This window comes from Erinaceus europaeus, chromosome 3 (genome assembly GCF_950295315.1).
Source record: "Erinaceus europaeus chromosome 3, mEriEur2.1, whole genome shotgun sequence".
Taxonomy (NCBI): domain Eukaryota; kingdom Metazoa; phylum Chordata; class Mammalia; order Eulipotyphla; family Erinaceidae; genus Erinaceus; species Erinaceus europaeus.
In genome coordinates, this window is record NC_080164.1 from 59,095,381 (window position 1) to 59,108,208 (window position 12,828).

The 12,828-nt window shown below is 35.7% G+C and overlaps 1 protein-coding gene across 4 annotated transcripts in view; it reads right to left on the bottom strand.

Annotated features, from left to right (window-relative positions):
- Nucleotides 1-12,828, bottom strand: part of VRK2 (VRK serine/threonine kinase 2) — a 93,283-nt gene that overhangs the window by 16,494 nt on the left and 63,961 nt on the right. For 3 of the 4 annotated variants that reach the window (XM_060187239.1, XM_060187238.1, XM_060187240.1), the window contains 4 exons: nucleotides 12,411-12,531; nucleotides 9,494-9,552; nucleotides 4,123-4,289; nucleotides 714-788 (listed from right to left, as the gene is read on the bottom strand). In XM_060187239.1, the coding sequence (XP_060043222.1) occupies nucleotides 714-788; nucleotides 4,123-4,289; nucleotides 9,494-9,552; nucleotides 12,411-12,531 (422 nt within the window). The remainder of the gene's footprint in view (nucleotides 1-713; nucleotides 789-4,122; nucleotides 4,290-9,493; nucleotides 9,553-12,410; nucleotides 12,532-12,828) is intronic. The other variant, XM_007533732.3, reaches the window with a different exon arrangement.

The window sequence follows — 12,828 nt, forward strand, 5'->3', positions numbered from 1 at the left end:
CTGGCTAGATGGTTAGGTTACTGCTGCCATGGGCACTTTTAGCTACTAAACACAATTCTATCCAATTTATTGAAAAAAAAATCTATTTCTAGGGAAACTTTTAAAATGGTAAAAGTAAAGTAGGATGATTAAGTTTAACTACATGAACAGAGTAAAACTTTTAAATCTGTACAAGTAAATTTAGAAAACTCTCTGGGCATCTCACATAATTAAATCAAAGAATACTATCCAAATGTGTGTCATTTTCAAGAAAGTGCCTATTCAAATAAGATACTTTTAATTTTCCATTGGCTCTTTACACTATTTTGAAAAATCTGGAATAGTTTTGGACTCCTATAATTTAATAAGCCAAAAATGGTTTCATAATTGACATTTTCTACTTTTCTCACAGAGAATATGAAGATATTTAATGTAATCATTTTGAGAATTAGAGCTCAAGAAAGAATTCTGTAAACTCTCAATTTCAATATAAAAACGACTACTATTAGTAATAATACATTCACCCCTGACTTTGCTATAAAACCTCAGATTTATGGTGACTAGAGGAACAAACATCAGTTTAAAAGGTAGCATAGTTTGGACATATCAGTTCTGATCTACAGCAACTCTTCGGCCTTGGTAAAGAGTTTGAGAGGAATGGGGCCAGTGTTGCAAATGGTAAATTGCACAAACTACCATGCATGATGATGCAGGTTTGACACCCAGATCCCTACCTGCAGGAGAGAAGCTTCATGAGCAGTGGAGCAGGCTGCAGCAGTCTCTGTCTTCCCCTCTCGTCTTATTTCTCTCTGTTTTTATCATAATTTCAAAAAGAAAAAGGAAGAAGAGTTTGAGAAGAATGGGACAGCTCAGTATACCCAGGCATCTATGCTGCTATATTATTACTGTGGCATCAAAAAGAGTGGAGATATTGATAAACTATTGAAACAGTTTGTTCTAAAGAGTTGAATAGGAGCTTTCAGTAGTGCAGTTTCTCAGACTTGACTTTAAACGTTCTCAGCTGGGAATTATAGCGGTTTAGCTCAGGTCAGTAAGCATGCTTGCTAAAACAGGTTCTAAATCCCAGTGACTAGCATAAAACAGACTCTTGCCATAATAGGGACAGATTCTTCTAATTTAATAGTACTACCACAGAAAATATCAGAACTACAAGAGAACTATACAAATTAACTTTCTGATTGAGGCTAAAAACAAAACAAAAAACCTCTCTGGACCATCATGTAAGTGATAACTTGGTCTTTTTTACTCTCTCTCTCTCTCTTTCTCTCATTCCCTAACATGTGAATGTTGTCAATTTTCCCAAATAAAGTTTAATGTACCAGAGGAAAAAAAAGAAAGGAAGAAAAAGATGTCAATATCTACTGTCCTGGCAAGAATTTATTTCCAATTTAACTCCAGTAACAGTGTTTGAAACCAAGGAAGTGGCTCAGTTTACACTGACAATTTATGCTGCCTGGCAGAAACCAGAATAAAAATACCTTAGCTTTGCAGAAAGTCATTTTGAGTTTGATGAGATTCTTATATTGATATGCTACTTAGTTATATGTATTTTCTGTTCCAGTGACTTTAAAGTGTCTTTGTCCCAAAAGTACAGGTTCAGAGTTCATTCACTAGTCTGTTAAATATGTACAGTGATACACAGAGTTACAAGGAATATGACTTTCAGTTACTAATAAGGGTATTCTCTTTATGATTAAAAAAGATAAATTTGGAACCAAGTGATTGTTAGTCATTCTGCTCATAATTTTTGTTATGGAGGCAATCAGTTGTGAAAACAATCCTGTACTTGTATTCTTTAGGGGAACTGAGTACAATGCAGTACAGTTTCTTTGTCTAATTTTTTTTTCTTTTTGCTTCTGGACTTTCCATGCCTGTAGATTCCACTGCTCCAGGGTGGATTCTTTTTTTCTTTCTCTAAAGATGGTGAGAGGCAGGGGAAGGGAGTAAAGAGAGGAGGAGAGGCATCACTGTACTGCTCCACTGCTTGTGAAGTTTCACCTTTTGCATGGTACTCCTTCCTGGTGGTCGGGGGCTTGTGGTAAAGTGTGCACTCTGGCAGGTGAACTATCTCCAACCCCCGGTGCAATACAATTTATACTGTCATACTTCAGTTTTCAACATTTTTTTGGTTTGTTTTTTGCAGTATTATGAAATCTTTAAAAAGAATTAATATGGTTAAAATTTGAACAATATATGCTAAAGTTACATATTATGCTGATTAAGTATTTATGTACTAATTACTAAAGAAAAAAGTTAATCATCTGTACACTGATGCTAACTATTGTTAACAGAAATTAACAAAGGCTTTTAGAATGTATATTATTCTTTTTACTTGTAGTCAGGATACTTTAATGAAAAGAGTGAAATAAAATATTTTTGATGATGGCTAATTTGAAAACTGCTTTATGTTCTATTATCTGCATATAAAAGTGTTTTCACAACAAACAGCCTTTGAATTTGATGAAACTGAAATTCTTGTGGATAATAATTAGAATTTTATATTGGAAGATGTAGCCTTTTTTAAATGTAGCAGTTTTTAAAATGGTTTATTTTATATTTCAATTAAGTTTATGAAACTGAGAAACTACAGAAATGGAAAAATCTACTTAGTGTAGATTAACTGGTAACTATTATTGCAAGGGAAGTACTAAGTCAAGGAAATGGCTGTTTTGAAGCAAAAGTGATAAAAAAAATAGAAGTCAATAAAACTGTTAAAATAAGTCTCAGTAATTACTAAGATCAAAATCCAGTGGCTTTTTATTAAACATGAACTTTTGTTCTGCCTTCTGCAATACGTAAATAGTGCTGACAATTGGTTTGTGAGGCACTTGCTACAATAAAATGTAATTGTATCATGAGAGAAAGGTGACAATCAGGAGATCATGAAAAAATTACATATTCTCACTGGTAGTTAATTAGCCATGCAAAACCTCCTCAAACAGATATTCTCTTCTATTAGGAATGATTACTATGCAGGCCTACAGATGTCAATACCAGAGTCATTCAAATACTTCTTTCCCTACTAATTGAAGGTTGTAAAGCTCTGGTGCCAAGGTTTTGCTTCCAAAGAGCTAATTTATGACTAGAAGGATATTTTATGTCTTCAGTTGCAGCAGCTACAAAATTCAGCAAATCAGAACCATCTGTGCACTGATACTTGACTCACCATTCATCTAGCAGCCTATCAGTCATGTTAGTTTGCATCCTGCATTCTTGGCTCATAAACATGCATGATGATCCAGAGTTCATAAGAAATATCAGAAATGAATGGCATCCTGACCCTATTTATTGTACACACATTAGAAAGAAAAGCCCACCCCAATTTATTTATTTATTTATTTATTTTGCTTATAGTTAGTGTCAATGGAAAAAATGGATATTTATTTGCCTGTGATCATTGCTGACAAGTCTCAGAAAAAAAACACCCTTTTAAAAAAAATATTTATTTCCTTTTTGTTGCCATTGATGTTTTTTTATTGTTGTTGTTGTTATTATTGTTGATGTCTTGTTGTTGGATAGGACAGAGAGAAATGGAGAGAGGAGGGCAAGACAGAGAGGGGAAGAAAAAGATAAGACACCTGCAGACCTGCTTCACTGCCTGTGAAGGGACTCCCCTGGAGGTGGGGAGCCGGCGGCTGGAACCCCGATCCTCACGCCCGTCTTTACGCTTTGCTTCACATTCGTTTAACCCGCTGTGCTACTGCCCGACTCAAAAACATCCTTTTTTAAAAAAGAATTATATCTATAGAATGAATTATTATCACAATCATTTGCTTAAATATAAGAAAACTATCACCACCAAATTATGGCCAAACAGTAAGCAAAAACAAAGGGCAATAACTACAAAATCCGAAGAAAAGCTGAAAATAAATGTTTTTCATAAAGTAAAATCTGCCTTCTATTTTACCCTAGACATATCTCAAAAGCAGTCATCAGTGGCTGCTTTATTTCATTAATACACAAGAGACTACCGATCCTATTTATTTTTGAGAGATAGTAGGACAAACTTTCAACAAAATTTCTTAGAGTTGAGTTGGAGAAATGTGAATTATGGTAAATCCAAAGAACTGCATTGTCATCTTCACTATATCCAATCATAGGATCTTGGATTACATTACTTACTTTTTGATTGTTTGAAGTATGCACATTTATACTCGCCCCTTTAGTAGAAAATTCCAGTAGTCCTAAATATATTCCATCTGGGTTCAGAATTTTCTTCAGCAGCTGATAGTTTGGCTTTTCATCATATGCCAGATTATGAGCACATGCCAAATATCGGGCTATTTCACCTGTAAAAATGTGTTAACATGTCATTCATATTGGCAACAATTGTCCACACTCCAATATCCTCAAAAACACTCCTCTTTCATTTACACACACAAATACACTCTGAAGAAACTAAGAATGAATAATTTGAAGGAAAGCACTTTCAAATGTGTAAAATGTCAGAAACACAGTAACCCACAAATTTGACAAGATGGGAGGAAGTGGAAGTATTTTTATTATTGTGTATGTTAGTACTTTTACAAGTCACTAAATTTATCAAATGAAGCTTTTTTTTTAATTATAGTGATTTTAATTTATGGAGTTCAACTACTAAAAATACATGAAAACAGGCCAGACATAATTAATGCCTTTGATGCTGTTTTTTTTTTTTTTTTTTTAAAAATCAGTTGAAAACAAGTGTTACTTATTATAAACCTCCCTACCTTGCAGGATAAAATTGCAAATTTTAACTATGGCTTTTAAAAAAATATTTATTTATTCTCTTTTGTTGCCTTTTTTAAATTGTTATAGTTATTACTGATGTTGTTGTTGTTGGATAGGACAGAGAGAATGGAGAGAAGAGGAGAAGACAGAAAGGGAGAGAGAAAGATAAGACCCCTGTAGACCTGCTTCACTTCTTGTGAAGCGACTCCCCTGAAGGTGGAGAGCTGGGGGCTCGAACCAAGAACCTTACGCCAGTCCTTATGCTTAACCTGCTGTGCTACCACTCTAAGGCTTTAATTTAGAGATTATATAATACCCTAACACTATGTTTGGAAATAAGCACAAATCCTTGATTTTTAGCATGGCTAACTTTTCAATTTACCAGACTTCCTTTAAACTGTTCACAGTTCGCTAGTCCAATACATTTAGGCCATACAGTCCCTGATTTAGCACAAAACTAGGAGTTGTAATTTTTTTTTTCCTTTGGAACAATTTAGTAATCCCACTGCCAGTCCCCAGAAATTTATTAACTACGACCACTAATTACCTTTTAAATATTTCACTTGTCTTTTATTTTTATGAGGAAGAAAGAAAGCAGAGCATCAACCCAGATCTGGGCATCTACAGAGCTAAGGATTGAACATGGGATTTATTCTATGCAAGTCCTGTGCTCTGCACTGAGTGTTTCTTCCACTCCTAAACTCTTTTTTAATACCAGCTGAATTCGTAACCAAGTTATGAACACAGCTGATTTGAATAAACGTACGTTTCATTTTTGTTTCAGGTGGGCTTTTGATGTAAAACTGAGATAAAAGTAAATAATATATACTGTTTAAAAACTGGCCGTTTTCATTTATTCACAGGTAAGTGTAGATACTGTACAAAATGTTTCTTAAATCCCTTTCCCATTCAAAACTTTATTACTGACCCATACTCAAACTATTCCTTACTTTCTCAGTAAGTTAGATATATTAGGAACATTTTACACAAATCACTGGTACAAGAAAATGAAAGACTCCTGGCACTTTACTAACTGATAACAGCTGTTTTGAAAGACTTCATGGGTCTGGATTTGAAAAAATAGTGAAGTACTAATGAAGTATGAAAAGGTGAAAAATAATAGAGCCACCTCCTTTATACATTTATTATTTTAAACCTGAAACTTAATATTACTGTAACTACAGTACTGATTTAAATATAAACCTTCAAGATGGATTTATTGTATTATATCCATGTTTTAATTTACTAGTACTTTTCAAGGGCTATAAAACAACATACTTTGAGTATTATGAAATTATGTATCCTGAATAATCTTTTTAAACTATTGAAATCATTAAGGATTTTAAGAGATAGAAATTTTGAAACTATTATTATACTGAGTTGAATAAGCACACTGCAAACTATTCCCCCCAAAGAATCTTAGTAATAAACCTTCTATAAATTGGTTTAATTTTAATTCTGCAATTCCCACTTTCCTAAACATAACTTATCAAGCTTCAGAGACCTTTAGTTGATATCAATTTTCAATGTGTAGTACTTTAGAAATATGTATTTTGCAAATAAATGCATTCAAATAGTTGTGAAGAAAAAGGTAGCTGGAAGCGTCACCTAATATTTCTCTTATCACTCAGATCTGTCTAGCAATAGAAATGACATGGAATGCACACTGGTAGAGAAACTTTTATCTTGCACAACTCAAAAATATTTGTGTTTTCTTTTTTAATTTTTTTTTACTGGGGAATTAATGTTTTACATTTGACAGTAAATACAATAGTTTGTACATGCATAACACTTCTCAGTTTTCCAGCATCTGCGTTTTCTACTCCCACCGAAAAGTACACACACCTCACATCTACCTATCTCTTTTTGCTCTCCTATTGAGTAAAACTGTATGACTTAGTGAAAAATGCCAATATTAGCAAAAGAAAGAAAAAGACCGGAATCTTGTGGTGGTGCACCCAGTTGAGCATACTTTTTACCATGCACAAGGACCTGAGTTCAGTCCTCTTGTCTCTCCCTACAGGGGTTCACAAGTGGTGAAGCAGTGCTGTAGGTCTCTCTCATACACACTCTCTCACACTCTTCCCCCCTCCCTCTCCCCTCTTTGTCCTATATCAAATGACAGAATTAAAACATCAAAAAAAAATTTTGTAAGAAAAGACTATTTGGGAGTTGGGCTATAGCGCAGCGGGTTAAGCACAGGTGGCGCAAAGCCCAGGGACCAATTTAAGGATCCAAGTTCGAGCCCTGACTCCCCACCTGCAGGGGAGTCACTTCACAAGTGGTGAAGCAGGTCTGCAGGTGTCTATCTTTCTCTCCCTCTCTGTCTTCCCCATCCTCTCTTCATTTCTCTCTGTCTTATCCAACAACGACAACAATAAAACAACAAGGGCAACAGAAGGGAATAAATAAGTAAATAAAATATTAAAAAAAAGAAAAGACTTCGTTAATTCAAGTCATTGTTACAAAAAAAAAAAAATGAAAACCTCTCATCCTTTAACCCATTCCCTCACATGAGAATGCTCTCCAATTTATCACCTTTCATCAGTATAAAAGGAACCACTGAAGGGCTGGGTAGTGGCACACCCAGTTAAGCACACATAAAACTAAGTGCAAGGACCCACACAGGATTGAGGTTCAAGTCCTCAGCTCCACACTCGCTGTAGGAATTCATCAAGAGCAGTGAAGCAGGTCTGCAGGTGTCTTTCTCTCTCCTCTCTCAATTTCTCTGTGCCCTATTAAATAAAATGGAAAAGAAAAAAAGAGAACTGGGCTAGGTGGTGGAGCACTTGGTTAAGTGTGCATATTACAGTGCTCAAGGTCCTAGGTTCAAGCCCCCGGTCAACACCTGCAGGGGGAAAGCCTCACAAGCGGTGAAGCAGGTTTGCAGGTGTCTCTTCCTCTCTATTCCCTCTCCCTTCTCAATTCCTCTTGGTCCCTATCCAATAATAAATAAATAAATAAATAAGAAAAGTCAACATAAATAGTTTATAAAAAAAGAGATAACTGTTATCTGGGAGGTGGGAAGGCAGGGGGATATGAAACTTTGGTCGTGGGTGTGGTGTGGAACTATACATTGTAATCTTAGAATCTTTTAACATACTATTAATAGTAAATAAAAATATTTAAAAATTCAAATAAAATAGGAACCACTGAAAGAAGGAAGAAGACTCACCTTGGAATAGACTTACGGGAGTTAGGAAATGGAAGTGACAAAGTAAAACTGGTTCTTTTGTTTCCTATGAAAGTTTTAGTTTCATATCAAAGGGCTAATTTTTTTGCTCTAAGACAGAAAAATGATATCATATGGCCAGAGAGGGTCAGGATACAATTTCTACAGATAGACAGATAGTGATAGTTACCTGTCGCTGATAAAAAGCAAGTGTGACAGCAGGAGTGAGGCTCTTCATGTAAGGTAGTCTAACTTAGTTGTTACACTCGTACTGAAAAAAATGTGCCATGCATGCATGCATATGTAAATGAACTCAGGTAATTCTAAATTGGTTATTTTATTCTAATACTCCTACCTTGAAAAAGATAAGTTTAATAAGACATACCTCCAAACCCCAGAGTCTTATGTCTTTGCTAATCAAATGTTATTTATGAATATGTGTTGATTATTCAGTAAATAGTGTAACCCTGTTCTAAGCAACTTTCAAGTATTTAATGATCTGAATTTTCCAACTACTGGTTGCAAGCAGTCTTTCCTTAGATTAGCTATTTTCTTTCAGTAATATACAGAGGAATAAGAAAAAAAAACAGAAATACCAGGTATAGTTGATAATCAACTCAAACCTGTGTCCCAGTCTCAAGTGTTTTTTTAAGTGTAATCAGTACAGTGGCCAGGTGGTGGCATGCTCAATAAAGAGCACACATCTCCATGCTCATGCATTCAGGTTCAAAACCCAGGTCCCTACCTGCAGGGAGGGAAGTTTCACAGCTGGTAAAACAGTGTTGCAGGTGTCTCTCCCTATTTTCCCTTCTCTGTCCTATCAAAGAAAAAAAGAAAGGAAGGGAGGAAGAAAGAAGAAAAAGGAGAGAAAGAAAGGAACGAATGAAGGAAGAGAAAGAAAGAAAGAAAGAAAGAAAGAAAGAAAGAAAGAAAGAAAGAAAGAAAGGAAGAAAGAAAGAAAGAGAGGGGTGGCTGGGAGTGGTGTCTTCCTGCAGGCACACAATCCGGCATTAGTTCTGGTGACATTAAAAAAGTCTTAGGGAGTCGGGCGGTAGCGCAGCGGGTTAAAGCGCAAAGGCTGTTATAAGGATCCCGGTTCCAGCTCCCGGCTCCCCACCTGCAGGAGGTTGCTTCCAAGCGGTGAAGCAGGTCTGCAGGTGTCTGTCTTTCTCTCCTCCTCTCTGTCTTCCCCATCTCTCTCCATTTCTCTCTGTCCTATCCAACAACGGCAGCTATGACAAGAATAACAACTACAACAAGCACAACAAGGGCAACAAAATGGGAAAAATGGCCTCCAGAAGCAGTGGATTCACAGTGCAGGCACCAAGCCTCAGCAATAACCCTGGAGGCAAAAAAAAAGTCTTAAATGTAACTAGCAGAGTTTAGAACACTGTCTAAATAATTTCTTTTTAGTGTTCTAATGCCAAAGAGGAGAAAGGCTCATTTTACACCTTCAGGTCTGAATAGTTTTCCTCCCACACCTGTAGCAATGGGAATGGGTAGGTGAAGTAAAAGCTACCAGAATGACAAATGTGAAGGCCTGTGAATCATACAGAAGATAGAAGTTATAAAAAAAAAAAAAAAGAAGATAGAAGTTATTGTTTGACTTACAGCAACTGCTTCCAGAAGGAGTCCACTTGAGCACTGACTCAGGGAGCTCATCCAACAAACTAAAACAAAGTAATGAAGAACAAACTCATTTCAATTCTATGCTTCAATGTTTTAATTATAGAAAAGTAAAACTTAAATTCTGTGTTAATAAGTCACCAATATTATCATTTATAGTTTGTTTTTTGTAAGAAGATACATAAATACATGTGGAAGAAGGTCCACAATTCTTATCAAACCATTTCATATCAACCACTTAGAAATTAAGCAATATAGAATTATAGGATAGATGTCTGAATTCAAAGTTTGTACATGCTGAGATAGAGAGATAGAAATACCTGTCAGCTATATTTTTCAAAAGCAAAATTTACAGAGAAATTATATCTAGATATTCAGGATGTTTTATGGCACTTGTCACTGAAAAGGGTAAATTTAGTTATGTGTACTCCTCATTGGACAGTATTTTATGCTATCCTATGATTAAACAATTTAACAAACACAGGGTGGGGGTTGATAGAATAATGGTTATGCAAAGAGATTCTCATGCCTGAGGTATTAAAGTCCCAGGTTTAATCCCTTGCACCATCATAAACCAGAGCTGAGTAGTGAGCTGAATAAACCAGAGCTGAGTAGTGCGCTGAATAATTTTTTTTAAATCAGGATAAAAAATGATTAAAAAATAAATATAAAAACAACCAAACAATCTTTAACAGTTTCTAGTGTTTTAGAATGAATAAACACAACCCTCTTAACTTGCTTCAGCCACATTCAACTAAAATTATTGATAGGAGTGTTTAATTCAGGCTGGGGGGGTAGATAGCATAATGGTTATGAAAAGAGACTTTCATGCCTGAGGCTCCAAAGTCCCAGGTTTAATGCCCCTCACCACCATCATCAGCCAGAGCTAAGCAGTGGTCTGGTTAAAAAAAAGAAGAAAGGAATGTTTAATTCACAGACAGAACTGTAGTTATAGATGCACGGATCTAATATCCTCTTTTGAAAATAAAGGGGTATGGATATAGAGTATTATGGCTGAAAGTGCAAGCAAGCACTTATGCAGGGGTTGGGGGATTTCAGTGTTATGCTTTCTCAGGAAGTTGAAGAAATTATGATAAAATATTATATGCTATAAGAAGTTTGAGAAAGTCTCTGGTTTAACTGAAATATAAACTTCATAATCTGGGGGCCAAGCGGTAGCACAGCAGGTTAAGTGCACATGGCATGAAGCGCAAGGACCAGTGTAAGGATCCCGGTTTGAGATTCTGGTTCAAGCCTCCAGCTCCCCACCTGCAGGGGAGTTGCTTCGCAAGTGGTGAAGCAGGTCTGCAGGTGTCTATCTTTCTTTCCCCCTCTGTCTTCCCCTCCTCTCTCGATTTCTCTCTGTCCTATCCAACAATGACAGCAATAACAATAACAACAATGAAAAACAACAAGGGCAACAAAAGGGAAAAAATAGCCTCCAGGAGCAGTGAATTCATAGTGCAGGCACTGAGCCCCAGCAGTAACCCTGGAGGAAAAACAAAACAAAACAAAAAAACTTCATAATCTAATATTAGTTTTACTAGTTTATAGATTTAGATTCTGAATCAAATCAGCGTAAAGATAAACATATGGAAGGGTCCAGTAGGTAAACGGAAGTTATATTAGCATTATATTTTACATGAGACACAATTTTAATTGAGTGTACATGTATATACACATTCATTACAAATACATACCCTGAATGCACCTATTATATATGCATTAATACACAAACCATGTAAATCACATTAAAAGGAAAACACATATAATCACTAGAATTAAGATGCTAGTCTTTCAAATAAACTATAATATTCAAAATTATGAGAACTAAATTGGTAAGCTGGATACTAAAATTGTTTATATATGCACATAACTGAGCTTTGACTTGACCCATATATTGAAAAATGTCAGTTATGTGAAGGTTGGTATGAACACATCAATTGCAGCAGTAATTGTTTGTATAATACCAATATCGACTTGTATAAATGTATTATTTGTGGTAAAGGGCATAGGATGATCAAGATTCTAAGTGGGAAAATAAGTGATATATGTGTCCGTGTTTCAAATATAATCTGTATTATTTTGGGTCTGCAGTGCAGTCTTTCTCTCTACTAAGATGTCACACTGAATTTGAAGATTTCTAGAACTCAGCTTCTCCTTTTGTAAATTTGTTTGTGACCTGCCCAAGACACAGCTGCCTTTCCAGTTGGGATATTAAATTTGTGAATAAATGTTGAGCATGTCTGGTGTATAATGAAACACTGGCTATGTGCAACTGACTTTTTTGTGAGCTTGATCAGTGAGAAAATAGTAAAATACCAGCATACTCTAAATCTAATCTCATTCTTATGCTAACTTCCAGGTGACACAATCTAAATGTGGAATATTAAAGTTGTTAATGTGGTTCTGAGATTATCTTTTACATAAATACTTCATGTAAAAGTTGTATTTCTTCCTTAAAAAATAAAGCATACCCCAAGACTCTTGTCCTGTTTCACACTGTTGCTTTGCACAGCTAATATCAAGCACACCATGCTCAAAGTACTTCCACATACTTCTACAATGTTAATTTGAAAATACTTTCTTGAAAATACCACTACTTGGACTCTAAGTTTTGAATACCCTGAAAGAACAAATATTTTGCATTACTATTTGCATCCATGTGATTTTTTAATGAATTTATGTCATTTTTAATATGTATGTTTTCCCCTCTCACAGCTCAGAAAATACCTGTTTGCCACAGTGAAAGATATCAAATTATTAGAAATATTTTTTTCAAATTAGAGAAATGAGCTCTGGTTATCATGGGAGGTGGCCATCTTCTCTGGGATATTAGCTCCCTTTAACATGTCCCTTCAGACCTGTTGCAGTACATGATGGAATACTTGAAAATCTGTACTTTGTTTTGGCAGTCTGGACAGCCACAGGGTCCTTTAGGTTCTGTTCCCAGGGCAGTTTCCCACACAACCATCGCAGCAGGCAGTAGCCAAGGATTTCAAGGTCACTTCGTCTGGACAGGGCTAAGGGAGCATTAAAAAAGAAACATGAGGGATCAGTAAGATTTGAGAAACAGAGAAATTGTTGAATGAACTACTATTGATGAAATATGAAAAAGCCAAACGGGCAACATGTTATGTTTGTTCAGCTGGAGTAAAACTTAAAACATCCAGGATTTGGTCTCAGTCCACAGACAGGCAATGACTTGTTGCTGTTGAAAGCAAGGGTCAGTTTCTTCACCTCCTCCAACTTCATCCTTCCTTAGTCTGGCCTGTCACATGAACTTGATCTCTACGGCCTCTGACATGATCCAGACAACC